Below are 23,212 nucleotides of genomic sequence, written 5' to 3' on the forward strand. Positions count from 1 at the left end.
GAATGACACATAAGGAGCTATTCATTTAAAGGCCCACTGCACTACTTGTAGCTACTTGCGCCCTCTATATAACAAACAATACCTAATCGGTGACCATTGGTCCCCCATGATCCTCTTTTTCTTATGTTAACTGAGAGCTGAGTTGATGAGATAACCACCTGTCCAGTGACCTTGCAGGACTGTATAATCCCTCCTGTAAACTATGGCAGATAAGCTTTAAGGATTTAATTTTTTTGTCTGGGGTCAAAGTTGACTTTTACATGTTATCCTTTCTTTATTACACCACCCCAGAGGCCAATGTTGGGGTCCGCCTCTTTGGTAGTGCAGAAGCAAACCCGTTGGAAGGGCGAGTGGAAGCTTTCTTCAACAACACCTGGATGTCAGTCTGTGGAAGGGGCTGGACCCTCAACGAATCCGACGTTGTCTGCCACCAACTTGGTTTCGGTCCAGCCCTCAACAGAGCCCCAGGGCTCCTGAGGCCAGGGTCTGGTCTGAGCGTTGGACCAGCTCCTATGCTGGTGACTGGTGTCAGATGCAACGCTAGCAGCATCAACCTGTTGCAGTGCAACTACCAGGTTCTTCAGACACCCATGGAAACGTGTGCAACGGCGGAGGTGGTTTGCCAACCACAAGATACAGGTATATAATGCTTCCTCATTCACTTTCACCTTTCTTTGTTATTTTGAGAAAATTTGTAGTAACTCTTTGTTTTTTGTTTGTACTAACAGCATTGTAGATTTTGTGTGTGTGACATATCTGCATAAATTAACATTACCGTAAATCTCTGTGTATAAGGCGCACCTTTTTTCCGTCGGCAAAAATCAAAAGTCGGGGGTGCGTCTTATACACAGGTACAGGATATTTTTAGTCCTCAAAATGCTACTTTTAATGGTTTTCGAAAATCTCTGTATCTCAACATGAATCACATAATGCAAATAAAGAATAGGATCTACTATTTGAAGTTAAACTACGTTCGTACTTTGAAGGGAAGAGAGTTTTTTTTTTCCAGTCACGATAAATTATGCCCCTTCACAAAGCACTTTGCCGGCCGAAGCTCTCCCGTGTCTTCAGCTCACTCACCTGTATCATGCAGCTCATGCACTCACTCACGAAAACTAGCTTGTCAAAATTTCTGTTTGGACTCGGATTAAAAATTTTCTGTCATCTTTAGTTTTAAAAACAACATTGTTACTAGGTCTAACTTAGTTGACAAGCACTTCAACTGTGCCTCGTAATAAAATGAAAGTATTTTCAAACACTGAAATGAGAGCCAATCTGATCTGGTTAACAACAAGCCAAAAAAGCCCAAATAGCTTTTGTGTGGCTTTTTAATTGGCTTTTTTGGCTTTTTGTTAACCAGATCAGATCAGCTCTTATTTCAGTGTTCGAAAATACTTTCATTTTATTAAGAGGTACAGTTGAAGTGCTGGTGAACTACTAAGTTAGACCTAGTAATAATGCTTTTTTTTTAACTATAAATGACAGAATTTTTTTTTTCAGAATTTGTTTTTTCTCTACTTTTTTTTGTCTTCAAAATAGGGGTGCGCCTTATACACAGGTGCGCCTTATACACCGAGATTTACGGTACTATCTAAAGTTAAGCAATGAATCCTTTGTGCCAAATATTTAAATTTGTACACACATGTACAAGTATGATTTGACCCTAAAAATCATTCACACAATCTTTCTCTCGCTTGCGTAGTGGAGCAAGACATACATGTAGGCATCAATATTAGATAGATCTAAACAGATACAAGGATGTGATTGGTCCACAGCTTGTCATGTTATATTGATTGCGTGGATCATAATTAGGCAACATTTGGCATTTGACTTGTATTCCACCCCTACCACTAGTGGTTCAGTTGTCACGTTTTTATCATCACGATACTTTGAAATTGGTGGGATAGAAGTTGGTGTGTGGAATGACAACATGATGATTATCTACATGTACATTATTTTGCACAGGTGTACATTTGGAGATCCGTTTAGTGGGCGGATCCAACGCCCTGGAAGGACGCGTTGAGATCTACATGAACGGCACGTGGGGCACCGTCTGCGACGACAGCTGGAACCTGCAGAGCGCTAGGGTCGCCTGCCGCCAGCTGGGCTATCCCCACGCACTGGAAGCTTCCGGATCCAGTCGCTTTGGTCCTGGAACCGGTCCTATCCATGTGGATGACATTGCTTGTACAGGAACAGAGCAATCGCTGTTTGAGTGTAGGTTCTCATCGACCCATAACTGTGCTCATGTTGAAGATGCTGGAGTGGTGTGTAATCAAGAGGGTAAGTCTACTCTCTAAATTGATAATAATAATAATAAAAATAATAATAATAATCTTTAAAGTCCACTCCAAATTTTATTAAGTTAAACCAAAAGTGTAAATTCTTTTTGCCCAATTGATCCTGAGCCCGGCAGCCACTGAGCAGCGCCAGATCGACGTTGCCCTATCCCTTATTGTTGAACGCCAAACAAGGTAGCATCAACTCCTGTCTTTTAACGTCTTTTGGTATGACGCGGCCGGGGTGCGAATCCTCGACCTTCCGGTTGTGAGGCGGACGCTCTACTGACTGAGCATCTTGTTGCTCAAATTGCAAGAAAGTGAAGTGAACAAGCACAGTAATAATATAATTTTGAATATAAATACATTTGGGCAAGTTGCTGTGAAATAGAAGGATATTCGGGCACCTCATTGTCCAAATATGAAGCCATTTAGGAACTTTCACTGCCTGAAATTATCCCATTTCTTAATACTAATATTAAAATAATAGTCACATTTGTACGGTGCGTAATAATACAAATAAAGACACTGTATTATATTAGAATGCTATTTCCTCATAAAATCACATGGTCTAGCAGTTTCTTATATTTGGTTTTCACGAAATCGACATTATTCCAAAGTAATTTTTTGATATAGCTAAGCCTCTAGAGATGTCTCACGGCACCCTTGTTGAAAAAATGCTGGTCTAAGGCTACTGAATAAATGATACTGGTAATGAATTCCACATTCAAAAAGTCTTCGAAGTATAGCTAAAGTAGGCGCTTTTTGGTCTTGAAATTTGCAGTTTCCTAAATTTGTAAAGCTATTTTGATGCCGTTCTGGCTTTAGATCTTGGCATTAATTCTCTGTCTGTTTTTAGGATTTGAACAGAATATAAAGTGTGATTATCATTGTTGCTTGCATCTGTCTCCAACCACAGAAGCGGCGACCTTGATACGGCTTGTGGAGGGGTCAACAGACTATGAGGGACGTGTGGAGGTCATCTACAACGGCATCTGGGGCACCATCTGCGACGATTCCTGGGACCTGGCCGATGCCACGGTGGCCTGCACTCAGCTTGGGTTCGGCCCTGCCTTGGACGCTGTCCAGTCAGCAGGGTTTGGCCAGGGTTCCGGCCCCATCCACCTGGACAGCGTGTCGTGTCTCGGTCCAGAGCTGACCATTCAGTCGTGTTCCCACAACGGGGTGGGAGTGCACAACTGCAACCACGGAGAGGATGCAGGCATCAGATGTAGCGGTGAGTAAAGACAAATTACTGGTCTACTTCTACTTCTACTTCTATGGTAATACTTATCAACGCCCGTTCAGCATCTAGATGAGGGTAAAGCATAGAGTTGTTATATACAGCTCTATGTGGTACAGTTCCTCAAAAGGGAACTAAATTGAAGAGCCACCTTGAACTGCTCCAAAGAAGGCAGTTCAACGATGATCTGAGGTAGTTTGTCCCAGTCCTTAAGTGTCCTGGGGAAATAACTAAATTTGTAAGTGTCCAACGTTTGCTCGTGAGGAATTTTCTCTTGGCTTTATTTTGTCAAACAAGCATGGTTAGGGCAAAAATTATGATTTGTTTTATTGCAGTGTTCAGGGGCAGCCATAGGCGTAATTTGGAGTAAATTTTAGTAGTGAAGGAACCCAGGCAGTTGTTGCTAGGACGTGTTGTACAACTATATCATCAATATCATCATGATATTTTCTGTCACAAAGAACTACATTTATGACTTCTGGAATTTTCTGTTTTCTCTTTTTAGTGCCCGCCACTTCATCACCTCAGGTCAACGTTCGGCTGGTCGATGGGGGTAGCCCCCTCGAAGGTCGTGTGGAGGTGCTGTGGGATGGAGAATGGGGGACTGTCTGTGACGATGAATGGGGATTAGAGGATGCTAGGGTATGTCACATCAACTTTTTGATAAATCTGCAATCAATTACATATATGGAAACATCCAATAAGCCAGTTCATGGTTGCAGTCTGAGCATGAGCAGATAAAGGTTATTGCAGAATAAATTGTGAAATTCATGGAGATGGAATACTGGATACGTTATGTAATCAATATTCATTTATGCACATGCAGAGCACTCCATGATACTCAGGTGGAAGTATTCTTTGAAAATGGGAAACAAAGGCTAAAGGATGTAGCATCTCCATCGCTGTAGGAGTGATTATTTCAAAATGTACAAAGTGGGACCTCTTCATGTTTTGAAGATCTGTGGATATTCAGAGTCATTGCAGCCATGTGCTAACCGTGAACTGGTCTATTCTTGAAGATCATGATGATGATGATCAGATCAAATTGGCAACAATACTATTTTCAAAATGATGAAATGGTCAAAACAGTTAATTTGTGTGACAATGAATGGAGATTTCATGTGACAACAAATAGGGAATAGAAGATCTTTTTGAACCAATTATTAGAATATCTAGTTTCAGAAGGACATGATGATTCAGCTCAAATTGGCAACAATTATATTTTCAAAATTTCTGTGATGACCAATGGGGAATAAAGGATGCAAGGGTATATCAGGTTAGAAGCTTTGTTAACCAATTAGACATGTGAAAAGCTTCCTAAAGGGCTTAAAGGGATAGTTGAGTTCTGTTGCAGAGGGCACTTCACAAAATAATTTTTTGGTGAGATATTGAAAAACTGAGTGTCAAATTTGAAAAAAGATACAATTTGAATGACAAAATAATCTTTGTTTGATCAAAATCGGTTCAGAGACAGCTGAAATATCCATAAATATAACGATTTCTAATATTTGTGTATAATCTCCACAAATACACGTATTCAATAATTTGAAAAAGCTGTTGAAAAAACGAAATAGCGCCTTTTACGTTGTATTTCAGCCAATGCCGATGTTGGCTTTCTTTGCTGGCTTTTTTGTGTTGGTTATATTACGCACGACTAGCCGGCCCATGTTTTGTTATTATTAATTAACTAGCAGGACCCGCAGAAATCTGCGGGATTCTAGAGGGGGGGGGGGGGGGGGGGTGTAAATAGATATATAGAGACTGCCTAAATTAAAACCACCAAGAACTTTATTTGCCATTCAGGCCATTATAAAAATATACATGTTTAGCGTCCCCGCCCGCTTCCTTTTTGGGGGCCGCCTCCTATTTTTTTTTTTTTGAAATTTTTTTGAATTTTTTTTGAATTTTTTTTTTGAAAGAAAAAAAACATGAAAAGCACTGCTAAAATGTATTTCTGATTTTAAAAGAGAACAAAAAAAATTGTCGGCCGCCATCTTGAAAAATAGCCAGAGTGTCAGGGAAAATGTACGGAGCGGCCATTTTGAAAGAAAAAAAAAAAAAAAAAAAGGGCCTCCTCCTTCCCCGCCTGCTTCCTTTTTGGGGGCCGCCTCCTATTTGTTTTAAAATTTTTGTTATTTTGTTATTTTTAAAAAAAATTTTTTTTTGGAATTGTTTAATATTTTTTTTTTTTTTTTTTTTTTTTTTTGAAAGAAAAAAAAACAGCGTCCCCGCCTGGTTCCTTTTTGGGGGCCGCCTCCTATTTTAATTTTTTTTAATTTTTTTTTTCATTTTTATTTTTTTATTTTTGAAAGAAAAAAAACATGAAAAGCACTGCTAAAATGTATTTCTGATTTTAAAAGAGAACAAAAAAAATTGTCGGCCGCCATCTTGAAAAATAGCCAGAGTGTCAGGGAAAATGTACGGAGCGGCCATTTTGAAAGAAAAAAAAAAAAAAAAAGGGCCTCCTCCTTCCCATTTTTCGAAAAAACAGGACGCTAAACATGTTTTTTTTTTAATTTGGCCTTATATAAAAAAACAAAAACGATCCAACTGTACCTGTAGTTATTCTATAAGCCACTGGAACTGCGTAGAGTTCCGTAGTGTGGCGTACCGACTACGCAGAAATTAGGCTGCGTATTAATGGGAAAATATTCCCTGCGTAGGTTATGCGTAGGCTGGCGTACAGGTTTGCTTATGGTTGCTTACTGTGTAGAAAGCTTTTACTGCTTTGACGATCTGGCGTAGGGTAGCGTACTGTTGCGTAGTCAAGTAGCGAAGTGTTGCGTAAAAAGACGTACTTTCTGCGCCAAGTTTCTACGCCGAAACTACGCGAAAAAAATTAAACATGTTGAATTGTTTTCGTTCATCTTGCGTACCTCTTTCCGTCCCTCAGCATAGAGTAATGTAGGCCAGCGTAGTTGGTACGCAACACTACGCAACTCTACGTATTGACCCCACGCCAATTAGTGACCCGCAAGTGTCACAAATAAAGTATTAAAAATATGCTCATCTGACCCTAATTAAACGCCTAAACCCCCCAAGCTTTCGGGGGTTTATGGCCCCTTGAAACCCGTGGACCCCACGCCTATATTGTATATACACTCAACTCGCCTTGATCTGATCTCTCCCCCCCCCCCCCAACTTTGAAGAACGTAACCCCCGAGCTTTTGGGGGTTTATGGCCCCTTGAAACCCGTGGACCCCACGCCTATATTATATATACACTCAACTCAGGACCCGCGGAAATCCGCGGGATTCTAGAGGGGGGGGGGGGGGGCGCAGGCAAAAAATTAAGTTTTTTCATTTCGGGGGCTCCATTTCAAATTTTTGGGAAATTTTCGGGGGCTACTTTTTCAACTTTCGGGGGCTCTTTTTTCTGGGGCTACTTTTTCATTAATTCATAAAAGGATAGGCCTACACTTTGTTGAGATTTGTTTAGTAGGCGAAGGTTTCAGGCTTAATACTTCATAGGTCTTATTGCCTATTTAAAAAAAAACAACATTTTTCTAGTTCAATAACAAAGTTTTCATGCATTGATTTGATGCAAGAACTGTAACATAATTAATAGACCCTAGATTGTGATTATTTCTGACCATGAATTTCGATAATCATTTTTCAAAGTAAAATTTTCACAAGAAAATCAGACAGTCGTTTAAAAACGTAGACATTAGTAATACTTTTACTAATTCTAAGCTCAGGTTTCGTAAATCTATTCACGAAACTATATTGAAATCGCGGCAATAACGATGCAAACCAACAGATAACAATTTCAAAGTGTCGAATCTCTTCGACTCGAGCTCAGCTCAGCTGAACTCACACACACTCTAGCGTAACTCCAGACAGCTCGAACACCGACGCCGCAGGCCTCGGACGCCTGCGGTGCGTGGTGCCGGTGTTACACTGCACTGTGTGTTCTGTATGTGTGAGGACTGAAGGCAGCTTGCGACAGAACTGTCAGTCCAATGGTTTTCTTGTGAAAACTTTCCTTTAGAAAATGATAAGCAAAATGTAGTATACATTAACCGTCATAATCACAAAATAAGCTTTGATTTCATACCTCCATTCACGAAAACTATATAAAAATCGCGCAATAATGATGGAAATAGGTCTCTAAGTTTGGACGTGGACGGGAAGCTTCGTGTGTATCTCTGTTGCTTGTGCAGCTACTACAAAGGATATCCTATAGAAAGATGCTTTACTCGGGTAATCCCGACCCTGTATATCGTGCATTTAATACGCAACTTAATGTGAGTGGATAGTCATCGGTCGTGTGTCTACGGATGTAATGTTGAATATCCATGAGGTATCTCTGTCGTCACGCATATCATGCATTATGCAAATCGCGTCTGTTTTTGCCCTGGACGTCGACACGGAGGAGGACCTCGGGCGGAGTATAGCCAATTCCACAGAGTAGACTCTCCCGCGGACGATGGCACCGGGCACCGGGACCCCGAGGGGAGGGTTCAGGAGGAGATAGCTGCACCAACTTGCGTCGGCGATCTCATTAAAAAACAATAGAATACAAAGGCCGGCGGAGACGTCATGCCCCCCCGCGGAGCCTTCTCGTATTATCATTATAGATTAACGGTCACCGCTTTTTTTTAAAAAGTGGATCTGAAATGGTATGATGGCATTGGCCAAATTTCACACATTTTGGCATCTAAAATTTCCTTCATAGCAATTTTAGGTCCTAAAAGGGCAGTAGAAATGTCATAAATAAGAATAAGAGCAATAACCATGCACTTTGAAGGCATTTGCGGTCTGAAAACAGAACTCAACTATCCCTTTAATGAATTAGCTCCAAGTGGCAACAGTAATATTTTAAAATTTGTTTTTCAATGAATGGGGAAGAGAAGATGCAGCGGTATGTCATGTAACAGGTCGATAACTAGGTGAATTATTCACACTTATGAGGGTATTAGATTCCTGAGGGTTCATTGATTTAGCTCAAATTAAAAAAACTCATTGATAGAAGTGATCCCGAAGAGCTTTTGATTCAGCTCAAATTGGCAATAATATGTTTAAAAAAAAAAAAAAGGCATTGTACAAGAGAGAAATTTTGCTCTGTTACTACCGGCATTCAGAGATCACTTGTCAGCATGACTTGCATTAAGAAACATTTGTTATTATCTTACGTATTTCTTCTGATGAAATTAATAGTTAGTTTATTTAAAAATGTCATATGCTAATATATTGAAAAGTAAGTACAGACAAATTAATGCCAACGTCTTTACCAGTCTTTTCCTTTAGTTGAAATGTAGGAATAAAGAATAATGCAGCAATATTTGTGCCACTATTCATAAGAGCAATTATCTGTGAATTTCAAGGCAGAGTTTAAATTATTTCAGTCTATTCTTGCTGATTTGGATTTGTGTACCGGTTTACTAATTCTGCTGCCTTTGTTTGTAAAACAATACTTGCGGAACATACAAATTTAAGAATAAGCAAATTTGGGAATTGTGTCTGAAAAAAGATGTAATTTATCAAAATTTGAATATTCGTTCTTAAATATAAAAACAAAACATTTCTCCCCTGTTACTTAAATCATGGGCTACACTGCTCACAGCAGAGAAGGAAAAACTGTTGCTAGCTTACCAGTATGTTAAACTAATTGAGAATATGACAATGTTTTGCGAAGTTATGGAGTAAATATCAATCTGAACGATTCTTTCAGGTTGTGTGCAGGGAGCTTGGTTACACTAACGCCCAGATGGCCCACAGTGGTAGTGTCTACCCGCAGGGCACAGGTTCAATCATCCTGGACAATGTCCGCTGTGTGGGCACGGAGCCCTCGTTGCTCCAGTGCTTGAACAACGGCATCAAGGTTCACAACTGCGGACATTCTGAAGATGCAGGAGCACGGTGCTCAGAAGAAGGTACGTATCGAGGTGTCAGTGACACAAAGACGTAACTCCAATTTGGCGATTTTTAGAAAAAGTGGTTTATGTGTGACTGAGCACTTGGGCCTTAAGGAGTTAGGTCTATGTTTCACTAGCCATTGACTTCAATGGGGTGTTGGGTGGAGTTAAGTCTTTGTGTTTCCTGGAAAGCCTACATTTTTCTGAACATTTTGATATCAAGTACTCATTTTGGAAAAATATGGAGTTACGTCTTTGTGTCACTGAACCCTCGAAATGAGGAGAGGAAACTGTTCCCCGAATGTATCTCAACTTTAAAAAGGATCAGGGGAGAGAGGCTGCCCTAGGCCCCCCTGGTATGCATGTAGTCCCTATTTACCAAGCCTCTTTCGGTGAACTGTGAAATGCGTTGCTTCTCTCATTTTATGATGCCTTGATATTGTTTACCTCATTATATGAGAATAAGTTTTTTTTAGCAACTACTCATTTTTAAAATCTTTCATTTAGTAATTCCAAGTAGTGGTGATACAAAAGTAATGCAAAGTTTTATAGTTGAGTCACTATGAGAGTATACATGTAGCTGTGAGGTGCACGTAGGCAGTGACTTATTAATAGAGAAATTGTACTTATATGTGACGTATACATGTACCTTTGTGCCATATAATATTTTGTTTTTCTTTTTGTTTGTTTTTCATTCTGTAATGGGCGATCCAAGTCCACAGGTTTTCGCAACCTTCATGGAAAGCCCAGCATGTAATCTTTGTAAATATTGTTAAAATATACTGTTACTTTGTATACTTTGATTTTTATTTTGCAAAATAATTTGATTGAATTGAATTGAATATAGGTCCGGCTGTCGGGACCTGGGTTCGCCTTGTGGACGGGAGCGTCCCCAGTGAGGGCCGGGTCGAGGTCTACACCGAGGGCAGGTGGGGGACGGTCTGCGATGACTCGTGGGATCTCAACGATGCGGGCGTGGTCTGCAGGGCGCTGGGATTCAACGCCGCCACGGAGGCCGGAGGTCGCTTTGGGACCGCTTCCAGCACCACGCCCATCTACCTGGATAACCTCAATTGCGTCGGGTCTGAGGAGACCCTCTTCGAGTGCAGTCACGGAGGACTGAGCGTCCATAACTGCGATCACATAGAGGATGCTGGGGTCGTTTGTGGATTCAGTGGTATGGTTTTAGTGTACATGGTCCATTATAAAAAGCAACAATATTTTGCTTTTATTTATGATTTAAAGGAAACCTTCCTTGCCCATTTCAGTAAACTGAATTATTCTTGAGTTCTGATAGAGAACAATGTTGAGGACAATTTAAAGCAAGCTTCATGTATGTCCATGTCTGAATGTAGATAAAATGAGCTTTTACAAATGTGATTGCAGTGTTGTTCTTGTGGCATTTTGTTTTTGAAATGTACATTCATGCGTGTCCATGCATGCATGTTTCTTCATTTTTCTTGTCTTCAGAAATTATAATTTGCTTATTTCTGTTGCCATTTTTAATATTTCAATGAGCGGAATTCACATTGTACATGAACATTTTCCTGACCTTTAGCGACTTTCACTACACTACATGTTTGCAACTTTGTTGTTTCCCTTTGTTTCGACAGTGAACACGATGGCAAACATTCGACTTGTTGGAACCGACAGTCCTTTTAAAGGTCGGGTGGAGGTTCATCATAACAATCAGTGGGGAACAGTGTGTGACGATGGATGGGACCTGAATGATGCACAGGTCAGTCAGTTTAGGACCATTTTCCAGGGGGGTGTTTCACAAAGACTAAAATCGACTTTGAGTTGGACTAGAAATATGGCAGGCAATTTATGCCCCTAAAAAGTTGTGAACCAGATTTAAAATTAGTGGGAAAAAAGCTTAGAAATTATGTTCTTTAGATAATGTTTTTTCCTTCAATAATAAAGTATAACGAATGTGAAATCTGTAGATTTGTGACGTCCCTTGAGAGTCCAATGGTGAGAGCAACCAGTGGCATGAATGGCCTGCCATAGTTAAGTCCTATTTAAAGTTGATCTCAGTCTTTGTGAAACACCCCCCAGTTTTCTGTAATCTTGAAGGAATTTATAGTAACATTACACTCATCATACATTCATGACTGTTCATAAACTTATAACTAAGCATATTCAGAGTTTTACGAAAAGAAAAAAAAGAAAAAAAGAATGCCTTTAATTTTACCCGAACTCAACCTTCTCTTTAGATACAACATACATATGCATGTAGATTACAAATTTGACTTAGAACTTAGACAAGAAAACTACTTTTTTGACATGTACAGGTGGTCTGCAGGCAGCTGGGCTATAGCAATGCCGTCGACTATGTTTCTTCTGCTCAGTTTGGACGTGGGACAGGCAGCATTCTTCTGGATGATGTGGGATGTACTGGAAACGAAGAAACCCTCCTGGAATGCAGCAACCGTGGAGTCGGAAGCCACAATTGCGGACATTCCGAGGATGCTGGCGTCATCTGCATGCCAGAAGGTAGACCCTAGCTGTCAAGACTTTTCCACACGTTAAAACCGCTTTTTGAAAAACAGCAATATAAATGACACACACGTATAGCACAGTTCATGTTTCTGAAGCTGGGTCCTGTTTAAAAAAAAAAGACAGAACTATTTTTCTAATTTAAAAAAAAAGATGTTCATGTAGATTCCATAACTGCCTTTTTCAGGTATCCGTTGAAGTATTGATGATGCCACAGGATTGCCACAACCTATCCTGATAGGACCAGTCAAAGGAAGAAGGCCTAACACCCTAAAGTTTTAAAGCCCCGCTGTACTACTTGCGGCTACTTGTTCCCTCTATGTAGAAAACAATGCCTATAATCTGTGCCTGTTGGTCCCCATGATCCTCTTTTTCTTATGTTAATTGAGAGCTGAGTTGATGAGATCAGTGACCTTGCTGGGTGGTCTAATCCCTCCTGTCCACACTAGTACAGACAGCCTTTAATATTTGTAGGCTTGCTCTGAAATATCATTGATTTCCTATTCTTTTGTTGCCATTATTTTTCATCATCATTATCATCATCATTATCATCATCATTATGATTGTAAGTGTGTATATTGATTTTTCTAGTTCGCCTGGTCAATGGCTCCCACCCTCAGGAAGGGCGTGTTGAGATCATGATAGGGGGACAGTGGGGCACCATCTGTGAGGAGGGCTGGGACATTAATGACGGCCACACCGTCTGCAGCCACCTTGGCTTCGGCATGATGGACAACTCCTCCGCCAACCTCGGAGGGGCCCGTTTCGGACCCGGCGTCGGCCCTGTCCACCTGACGGGAGTGGACTGCGGCGCCCATAACGCTTACCTGTTTGAGTGTGCTGCCCTCTTGACCATGGGAAATGACCCGTCCTGTGACCACTCTCGGGATGTTAGTGTGATTTGCACTCAAAGAAGTAAGTGTGTTTTAATGACGATGAGGTGCACCCATATTTGTTCTAGCCACAATTGTCAGAGTTTTTTTCTTCCCTCAAATGTCTGGTTTAGGTTTAGGGTGTAGTGTTAGGTATAGTATGTTGCACAGGGTTGAATTTTGATCTGGGTTGGCCCTACATTACAGATAAAACATGGGTACTGTTGAATATTCAGATCACTGAGATGTTATCACCAGACAAATTTTATTAAGATTGGTAAAACATCAATTTTCGGCAAAAAGTGTCGGGGATCTGTTCAGCATTTTCAATTAAGTTACCTGATTTTCATGGTTTTTCATTAATCCATTGTGATTGTAATTGGCTAATTTGATTTAAATGTACTGAAAAAATTGAACAAAGGTTCTTTATGGACATTTATTTTCTCTGCACATACATGTAATGATGTAGTATAGTAGTATAAATATATATATGTGATTCTATGAAAGGACACAAAGTATTTTTCTCAAAGATTTCATAGAATAGAAAGCAGTGCTTATAAATTTTGTAAAAGGTTAACTGAGGATTCAAAAAGGATGTTTGGTATGAGAATTAAACTTATTGTTATTTGGATAACTTCCTGTTGATTCTCAGAGACGTGATGTCAATTGAATTGTTTTGCAGTGTGAAAGAATGTACAAGATGTATCAAATTAGAATACCTTTACTGATCAGAATCTTTCTTATTTATCATCCATTTCAGCTGCACCAGAGCAGCACGTGCGTTTAGTAGGCGGTGCTACCCCCTTCAAGGGGCGTACCGAGGTATTCATGGACAACAGTTGGGGTACGATCTGTGACGACCTATGGGATACCTCCGATGCTGATGTCTTCTGTCGCCAGCTCGGCTACATAGGGGCTACGGACGCACCCCGTTACGCCCAGTTTGGGCGGGGCTTCGGTCCCATACATCTTGATGACGTCCAATGTACTGGTAACGAGACAGACATCTTGGATTGCCCAAGGTCCACTTCAGAGGTCACCTGCACCCATCGTGAGGACGCCGGAGCCAGCTGCACTCCAGAAGGTAACCTAGCTGACTTGTTTTTGATAATAACATTTATTTATTTATTTATTTATTTATTAATTAATTTATTTATGCATGTTCCAATTTCACAATTCATTGAAGTTAACATCACATGAAAAAGAATATAATATACCAAATCATTTTCAATTTTACAATCCATTTGAATTGACTTCATGTGAAAAAGAATATAACAATGTTTTATCAAAGACAAGTTGCAACTATTATACAGTTTAAAGAATGAACACACAAAGGTGATGAAACATAAGCACATAAAGCTTGAATTGTTACAACATCTTTCAAATATATAATATATGACAAATAAAATTCCTAAAGTTTTGTAGGGAACTATTTACACTATTTAGAATATGTTAGAATATTGATTATTGAGGAGTGCTAAAAATAGGAATAACCATGATAGTGTTTACAAAATCACAAAATTGAAGAGAAATATTAAAATATAAAGACTCTCTAGAAGTTAAATCATGCAGTCCCATTTGTCTTGTTTTTAGTTGCTATGTGTGAGTGTGATTGTTTGTCAAATACTGTAGAAATGATTATGAAAAACTCTATCTGACAGGAAGGTAGTTTAATATGTGATATTTTAAATACAGTATTTATGTCATCCATTACTTTGCGGTTTCACCATGATCGAAGGTAGTCTTGCAAAGGACTGTTGGGTTTTAAAGGGGACAGAGAAGAAAGTGAGAAAGAGGTATTTTTTCGCGAGAGAAGACCTGAGAAGGACTGGTGAACCAGATTATAAATACAAAGATAGATATTTTAATTTTTTGAAATGAAGGCATAAATAGTCAACATTGAATGACAAGCGCCTTTAAAGCCCCACTGCACTACTTATAGCTACTTGCACCCTCTATAAAGCAAACAATGCCTAATCGGTGCCTGTTGGTCCCCCATGATCCCCTTTTTCGTATGTTAATTGAGAACTGATTTGATGAGATAACCACCTGCCAGTGACCATGCAGGGAGGTCTAATCCCCTCTGGCCAAACTAGTGCAGACGGGCAAACCAATATCAACAACAAGCATCGTGCCTGAATTTTCTGTTTTCCCTTTCACTACATTGACAGTGAGGCTGGTGGGTGGCAGCAATATCTACAAAGGGCGTGTCGAGATCCGAGTCAACAACCAATGGAAGGGCTTCTGCGGAGACGGCTGGTCCCTGTCCAACGCCCGGGTTGTCTGCAGCCAGCTGAAGCTCGGCCTAGTGGGCCAGGCGCCCACCGGACATATGTTTGGGGTGCCCGAAGGACTGTACTACCATCGGCCGTCGTGCGGGGGCTACGAGAGATCCCTTGGAATCTGCTTCATGGAGGCTATCGATAACTGCACGACTGGTTATGCAGGGGCTGTGTGCTCTTTACCAGGTAGGTCTTATAATAATAATAATAATAACAGTAAGGTGTTATGTCGGGGTCGAGTGAGTATGTCACCGGACTGTTGATCAAAAGGTCTGCGGTTTGAGTCCCGCCACGGCATTAATGTCCTTTGGCAATACATTGATCTACATGTGCCACACTCAACCCATGTGATGTTAATTAGGAATTAGTTCCTTGAAATGCTAGAGCGCCTTGCTTAAGCTAGGGTAATAATTTGGGCAGCGCCAGGAGCGTCACAAACTGAAGGACATGTGCGCTATAAAGAAGCCACCAAATTATTATTGTTATTATTAATAGCTACATGTATATTGCACATGTATCTATCAAGGAAACTACAAAGTAAAATCATCACCCTAGCGTAAGCCTAGTTAAAGTGCTAAAAACATTCAAGAAATAAATTCCTATCAGATACCCATTTACTAAACCTGGGTGGAGAGTGGCAAGTGTAGATCAATGTCATGCCACAGGACATTGGTGCCCTAGCTGGACTGGACTTGAACCCTGAATCTCGTGATCCATAGTCCGGTGATATATCTACTCAACCACATCGCCTCTGATCTAGACCACGGCACATCTACCTTGTCTGCAATGTTCATCTTTTGTATCAGTTACAGTGTCAATTTTCTGGTAATAAATGGTAACATTTATACCTCAAGTAAAAATTAAAAAAAAAGAGTTACCCATAGTAGTTGATCAATCTATCCTAAGGTGCTGAAAAAACCAGGTAGCTGCAATGTACGTCTCATTCATTGAGGAGGGTGGACAATTTCTTGCTGTAGACCATTTTAAAGGGAGCATGTAACACCTCAAGTGAAATTGAAGTACTATTTGTTGATTTTAAATCAATCCTATAAATTCCTGAAAAACATACTAGAAATATTTCTAATGGATTTACCTCTTTTTTTTATGTGTGTGTGTATGTTTTGTAAGTTATTGGGTCTTTATAAACGAATTTAACATCTTAAAGATATCTATTGAAAATGAACAAAATCAAGTGATATTTCAAATCAAATATGATTAAATATACAGAGGAGGGGACGGAGATCAGGCTGGTGGGCGGGGCTAACCCCTACGAGGGTCGTGTGGAGATCGGCCTGGGTGGCAACTGGGGTACGATCTGCTCCAACAGCTGGGACAAGACGGACGCCAACGTGATCTGTCGGCAGCTGGGCTACGCCACGGCGACTTCGGCCATCCAGGGGACGTCACGCTATGGGACTGGGACGGGTCCAATTTACCTGGACAATGTTGGATGTACAGGCTTGGAGGCTAACATAGCCCTTTGCCCTAGCAGTGGGGTGGAGGTCCACAACTGCAGCCATAAGAACGATGCTGGCATCATCTGCTCTCCTCCAAGTGAGTTTAATTGTTGAAATCTTGGAGTAGCCATTTTTTTATGAGCAGTAAGATTAATATTAGTCACTTCCTGAAAATATTATTGACCTCCCACCTATAGAGAAAAAGTATTTAAAGCCTATCTGCATTAGTTTGGCCAGGAGGGATCAGACCTTCCTGTGTGGTCACTGGCAGGTAGTTATCTCATCAAATCAGCTCCAAATTAGCATAAAAACAAGGGGTTCATGGGGGACCAATGGGTACCGCTAAGGCATTGTTGGCTATATAGAGGGCGCACGTAGATACAAGTAGTGCCTTCCCGCTTTAAAACATTATCCGTCTATATTAATAATTAAATGCCTACTCGTACATATTGTACTACTATGCTAAATATCACCTGATATATGATATGAAGTATTTGTAGACGTTTTAATTTTGTTCTACCTGCTGTTATGTGCTTTAAAATGGCAAGCACAATTTATTATAACTGTTTAGGAATGACTATGAAACAGCAACAAAACAGTCATTTGTACAGCTAGTGTAAAGTTGTATGTTGCATTTATACTGATGTAGAAAGCTGAGAAATGAAGTACAATAAAAATCCTGAGTTTTCAGCTTACTGCAATTATTGGAGAGGAGCCTAATAAGTATCCATGAGGAAAATACTAAATGAACCTAATATATCTCTATTCATCCACTCTATGTCAGTTCGTCTGGTTAGTGGGAGCAGCCCTTACAACGGTCGCGTGGAGGTGTACAGAGGGGGGTGGGGCACCGTCTGTGACGACAATTGGGACATCCAAGATGCCAAGGTCGTCTGCCGGATGCTGGGCTTTGGCCCGGCCCGCAGGGTCATCGACACGTCAGGAATGCGTCAGACCTACAGCACCATCTACCTGGATGAGGTTGGTTGCCTTGGCAATGAGACATCGCTGTTTAACTGCCCTCACAACAAGATTCACGATTGCACCCATGCCGAGGATGCAGGCGTTGAATGCTGGGAATTAGGTCAGTAGCTTTCAGTAGATTTATCTGTCTTAAAACCTATCTGCACTAGTTTGGCCAGGAGGGATTAGACCTCTCTGCATGGTCACTGGCAGGTGGTTATCTCATCAAATCAGCTCTCAATTAACATACAAAAAAGGGGATCATGGGGGATCAACGGGTTTCGCTTAGGCATTGTTTGCTATATAGAGGGCGCAAGTAGATACAAGTTATACAGTCCCGCTTAAATAGAAATTCATCTTCAGTGAGTATATCATGTGGGGTCCCACCCATTTCCATGCATTTCCCCTCTCTCTGTGAAAGCAAATATTTCCTCCAAATTAATACTAATACAGTCAAACCTGCTGTATATAGCAACTGCCCAAGGGAAGCACAAAAAGTGGTCTTTGCAGACAGGTGGTATTTGTAGACAGGCCCCCTTTAGTTCATGTTTCAATGAGAAACCATTTTCAAGGGAAACAAAACATGTGATCTTTGTAGACAGGTGGTCACAAAACCAGGTTTGATTGTAATATGTGAAATGACATTTGTTTCTCATCTTTGAACAGACTTAATATCAACGTCTGTGTGAGCAAGATAAACTAGCATCGAAGAAACAGACTTAATACTAGTGGATAAAACATTCACAGAATGTAGATAGCACATTCCAGATGTAGATATTAAACACATTTACATAATGTAGATAGCACATTTCAGATGTAGATAGCACATTCACAGAATGTAGATAGCACATTCACAGAATGTAGATAGCACATTCCAGATGTAGATAACAAATACAATTTATATGGATGAAATCAACAAATTTCCAGATATACACCTGTAAGTACCATGATTGTTAATTATCTTTGGACAGACTTGAAGTGCGATCTTCCTCACATATCTCGCTGGTCCTACATCAGCGTGACGCAGGTGAACTACGCGCAAGGGGAGGGGCTGGATATCAGCTGCATCGATGGCTCAGCATCTATCACCCTTATCTGTGGGCCCGGAGGACATTGGGAAGGACCACCAATCAAATGTCTTCCTCCCGCTGTGATAGATAGTAAGTTGACAAATGTGCTGTTGCCTCTGGTTATATTTAGTTTTTCTGACATATTCATGAACGTCACTTGCATGTTGCTTCATTGTTCAATTTGCTGCTTGAATTAAATGTGGCCAGATAAACAAGCTCAAAGTTGAAGGGTTGAGAGGGAAGGAGGGAAGGAAGGAGGAATTTTCCAAACTGACAACATACATGTAGTCTCTTAAATGTTCATGAACTCTTGCATGTGAATTGTTTGAAATGCCGATTGAATTTAATGTGACCATCTAACGAGCCTCAAGACTCCATGCATGTAGAATCAAGATGTATAAATATTAAAAAAACAAAACAATTTCTTTAAAATATTGCCTACATGTACATGGATGAAAATGAAAATGTTGCTGATTATGGTGAAAATGACATTAACAGCAATGGAGGTAAAGTACTGCATGATCCGTAGGAAAGTCTTCATTAGAACTGTTCAATCAAATGAAATGTAAAAGCAAAGCCATTTTAGAAGAAAAAAGGGTATTCATTCAGTCCTACTCTTTTATGTCAACTTCAAACTATTTCAATATTTCTTTCCTGTTTTTTTCGTTTCTAGGACAAATGTGTCCTTTGCCCAGCCCGCCCTCAGGGGCTATCTTCAACACAGCTAAAACCCTTTTCAAACCCACCGAGACCATCATGGTATACTGTGATGATAATAGACCCGTGTCGGAGACGGTGGTTCTTTGGAAATGTTTGGAGGATGGCTCCTGGTTCATGAGGGACGTAGATTGTGCTCGGACAGCAGGTCAGTGCATATAGGGATCATATTGGAGGTGGTGGTTGTATTGGGTACACCAGTGTAGAGAGAGAGAGAGAGAGAGAGAGAGGGATAGAGAGGGATAGAGAGGGGAGAGATTTGAGGGGGAGGGAGGGAGGTGGAGAGAGAGAGGGAGAGAGAGGGATAGAGAGGGAGAGAGAGAGGAGAGAGAGAGGAGAGAGAGAGAGAGAGAGAGAGGGGGGGGGGGGGGGAGAGAGATTAGAGGGGGAGGGAGGGAGAGTAGGGGAGGGAGGAGGGAAAGAGGGAGAAGGAGGAATGGGAGGGAGAGCAGGAGGGGTGGGAAGGAACAGCCCAGGAAGTGAGCAGGGGGGGGGGGGGGTGGGGACAATGCATGCAACCATTTTTCTTTTACAATGAAAAATATGTATATTTTCAAGGCCAAAATCATAGTGGAAAATCTACATTCTAGGGCAAGATTGCCAGTTATTACATACAAAGGATTCTGATTATCTTTGATTGTTTTTGTTGTGTTGAAGGTACAAGAGCAGGTTCAAGACCAAGGAGTTTCAACATCATTCTTCTCATCTGTATCTTACTTGCAATAATCATCGTCGTTATCATAATCGTGGCCGTCGTTTTAATTCAAAGGTGAGTATCTCAAATTCTGAACAGCTGCAACCTTGCTAAGCAACATAGAGTGAATACCGGTACATAAATAATTGAAAAATGGAAGTTGGAGCAAAAAAAAATCTTGAAAATATGGTGAATAATTTTGTACATTCTAGATTGGGAGTTACATGGCACGGTATAGTGTAATCATCTATATGTTGAATTATTGGATGATTTTGTTGTGAAATAGTTATGTAAAGGGACTTTTGAATCTTGATGCTATGATTTTAATCAAACCATTGGTGCGAAGTGTTACCTTTCGAGTGTTGATATTGCATCGTATTTCGGCCTAGCATACTGAAATTACACATAAGGCCTAAAAAAAAAAGATGTTGTAATACCCTTTGCGACCGACCCAAAAATATTGAAATCTATGGTCGGCTTTTAACATTTTTACTTAGAAATAACAGCCCAAAGAGGGAGTAAAACCAAAAACAAAAAAAGCAAAAAAAATTCTGACCGACCGACCGACCTATGTTTTGGCACCTAAAGGGCAGTACAACATTTTTTTTTTTAGACCTTAAGCTTGAGCAGAAAGACTAGAACAGAATATCTACAAAATTCAAATCCATTCCTTTTTGTAGTACAGGTTAAAAAGTAACATAAAGGCAACCATATTCATCCATTGTTGTTCTACAGACATCGACGTCGGCGACTCCTGGCCTTGCAGCCGCAGGGAATCGACATGGAGAACGTCAACAGCAAGTTCTCCAACGTCAACTATGCCAATCCCAGCTATGACCCTTCTGGTGACGACCCTCCCATCCAAGGGGGCTCGGAGGCCACCGGGCTTCCCCCGCCTTCACCGGCCGAGATGCAGTCTTTCAGTGACGTCAAACCCCTCATTACGTAATAGTTACTTTCAGGTGTAGGATATCGACTCTTTATCTGCAACGGACTGCTACATTGTTTTGAAGTATGTTGTACATACACATCATACATGTGACAAAAAAGTTGACTATGGCAGTCGTCTTTATGTTTCATTAGTCAACAAAAGCAGATAAAGAGTTAAAGAGGGGAGTGGAATATTTGGTGAACTTTCTTTGTACTAGATAGTGGTAAAAATGATGATGATGAAGAAGTTTATGCCTGGTTACTTTAATAGTTTGTCTTAGTTCACATACAAGGCTGTAGACTTGACTGATAGACTTTAACAGGAATAATGATTGTTGAAATGATGAAGTTACACAGAGTAATCAATCTTCCATAAATCTTGTTACGATTCATTTTGATTTGAAATTCCAGGTTTTGTTGGTCATGATTGTATGTTTGTAGTAAGGGTTAATTGGACGTATCTTCAGTGATTCTATATACATGTATGAAAATAGCACTGGATTTGCTAGAATAATATGTAAATGTGACAGCGATACTGGGTATTGCTTCAAGCTCTCATTACTCAGAAGTTCTGCAATAGCTGTGTTTGATGTTGCAAAATTTCTGACAGTTAAAGAGTTTAGAAGATCAAAATTAAGATTTTGAAAGTGAGTTTTAAAAGAGATAGGAGCTCAAGTGTATTGAAAAAGAGGATAGCTTATTGAAGTAAAATCTGTCAGTATACAAGGAAAAAAAAAGTACAATTTTACAAGAAGATGTATAGATATGTATATATTAGTGCTGTATCTGACAGAATCTTTTTTGCAGAATAAATTTAGTTATAGTTATTGATCAATTTCACTGTCATGGTAGGATGCTGTAAGAATGCCGGAAGGACTTTATAAGCTAGCGTCTTTCATCTAAAAGTTCTGAAGAGAATATTTAAAATGTACCAATCAAAAAAACATGTTTTTCTTTTGATGTAAGGGGTTCCATTTGGCTATAATGGCATATTCGAAATATCAGCTTGAAACATTACTTCTTCAAAGAGATATTGCAATTAAGTACATTCTAAATCAGTAAAATGCTTGTTGAGAAGACTAGTTAATGCATGTGCACGCACTCTTACAGAATAGGTCCAACTTGGGTTCCATGCAAGCGCTATACGCAGGGTCTCATGTTATCTTTTGTATACTTCATACTCCTTGAATGCTTACCTACAGAATGCCAGGTAAATTGTTTCGAGGTTGATTTGATAGATTCCAGACAAATTGTATTTTACCGATATTTAAAGGTGATTGGTACACTTTGGAATTTAGGCTTTGCATCAATCAGGACCAAAGTCAAAGTTAACCTGTTGAGTACTGAATTTTCCTATTCCCATATACTTAATACTTAAAGGCACACTGCCATACTTGTAGCTACTTGCTCCCTCTATAAAGAAAACTTCCCCAATCGGTGCCTGTTGGTCCCCCATGATCCTCTTTTTCTTATGTTAAATGAGAGCTGAGTTAATGAGATAGCCACCTGTCACAGTGACCTCAATGGCTCTCTGTGTGGTCTAATCCCTTCTGGCCCAGTAGTGGTGACGGTCTTTAATGGGCCGATTGTCTCAGTATAAGACTGCAAGGAGGCCAACAAAGTGAGCCAAAGTACTGGTGTTCTTGTTTGTATGTAGCTGGGGAAAAGACATTCCTTATTATACATTCCAAATTGTTATTGAATTACGTTTTACGTTGGTACTATTTTTGTCAGCTTTTCTCTGTATAGAATTTGTTATGTATTAGATATTTTTCCATCCACATCAGAATTAAAAACAACTGTACATCTATGTTTGACAAGGATATGTGGATAATGTGACAGCTAGATTATAAATATAAGATTTAAAAAAAAAAAATGGTCTTCCAATTTGTAAAGTGGTGACTGAAAATAAATTTCCTCTTTTAACTTTCCTAGAATGTAGTGACGCTGTTTTGTTCTGTTTGAAGTGATTTGAATGACGATAATTTCAATACAAAATCCTTGATTTTTATTTTTCTAGCCATTTGAGAGCTGACGATAGTCGGTCTCTCATACAATATCTAGTTCTTTAGAAGAAGCAAATAAACATGTATCAGAATCACAGGATTTTGTCAAAACTGATAGCAATAAATACAATTTATTCACATTCTTTCATTATAAATAATGTTTTACAAAATAACGTATAAACTTTTTTTTAGAATTCTTAAATAAGTATAGCATTTCATTGTTCAAATTAAAAATGTAGACATTTGAATTGCAATAGAAATATAAAATTGCCCTTTACGTAGCAAAGTTGTATTTGAATAAAAAATTAATCAATGTATTAGCTCGTTTAAACAAAATGCCAGT

General features: G+C 39.9%; 1 protein-coding gene across 1 annotated transcript in view; it reads left to right on the top strand.

Annotated features, from left to right (window-relative positions):
• Window positions 1–22,797, top strand: part of LOC373215 (scavenger receptor cysteine-rich protein) — a 60,915-nt gene extending 38,118 nt beyond the window's left edge. The window contains exons 20-36 of the mRNA XM_030999845.1: window positions 292–639; window positions 1,966–2,283; window positions 3,199–3,516; window positions 4,028–4,164; window positions 9,196–9,397; window positions 10,227–10,556; window positions 10,993–11,117; window positions 11,674–11,875; window positions 12,470–12,793; window positions 13,511–13,834; window positions 14,922–15,218; window positions 16,260–16,586; window positions 17,274–17,573; window positions 18,424–18,612; window positions 19,196–19,387; window positions 19,897–20,008; window positions 20,669–22,797. Coding sequence (XP_030855705.1) covers window positions 292–639; window positions 1,966–2,283; window positions 3,199–3,516; window positions 4,028–4,164; window positions 9,196–9,397; window positions 10,227–10,556; window positions 10,993–11,117; window positions 11,674–11,875; window positions 12,470–12,793; window positions 13,511–13,834; window positions 14,922–15,218; window positions 16,260–16,586; window positions 17,274–17,573; window positions 18,424–18,612; window positions 19,196–19,387; window positions 19,897–20,008; window positions 20,669–20,882 — 4,259 coding nt within the window. The 3' untranslated portion in view covers window positions 20,883–22,797. The remainder of the gene's footprint in view (window positions 1–291; window positions 640–1,965; window positions 2,284–3,198; window positions 3,517–4,027; window positions 4,165–9,195; window positions 9,398–10,226; window positions 10,557–10,992; window positions 11,118–11,673; window positions 11,876–12,469; window positions 12,794–13,510; window positions 13,835–14,921; window positions 15,219–16,259; window positions 16,587–17,273; window positions 17,574–18,423; window positions 18,613–19,195; window positions 19,388–19,896; window positions 20,009–20,668) is intronic.
• Window positions 22,798–23,212: the final 415 nt, after the last annotated feature.

The sequence above is a fragment of the Strongylocentrotus purpuratus genome, unplaced genomic scaffold (genome assembly GCF_000002235.5).
Source record: "Strongylocentrotus purpuratus isolate Spur 01 unplaced genomic scaffold, Spur_5.0 spur5_contig_861, whole genome shotgun sequence".
NCBI lineage: Eukaryota > Metazoa > Echinodermata > Echinoidea > Camarodonta > Strongylocentrotidae > Strongylocentrotus > Strongylocentrotus purpuratus.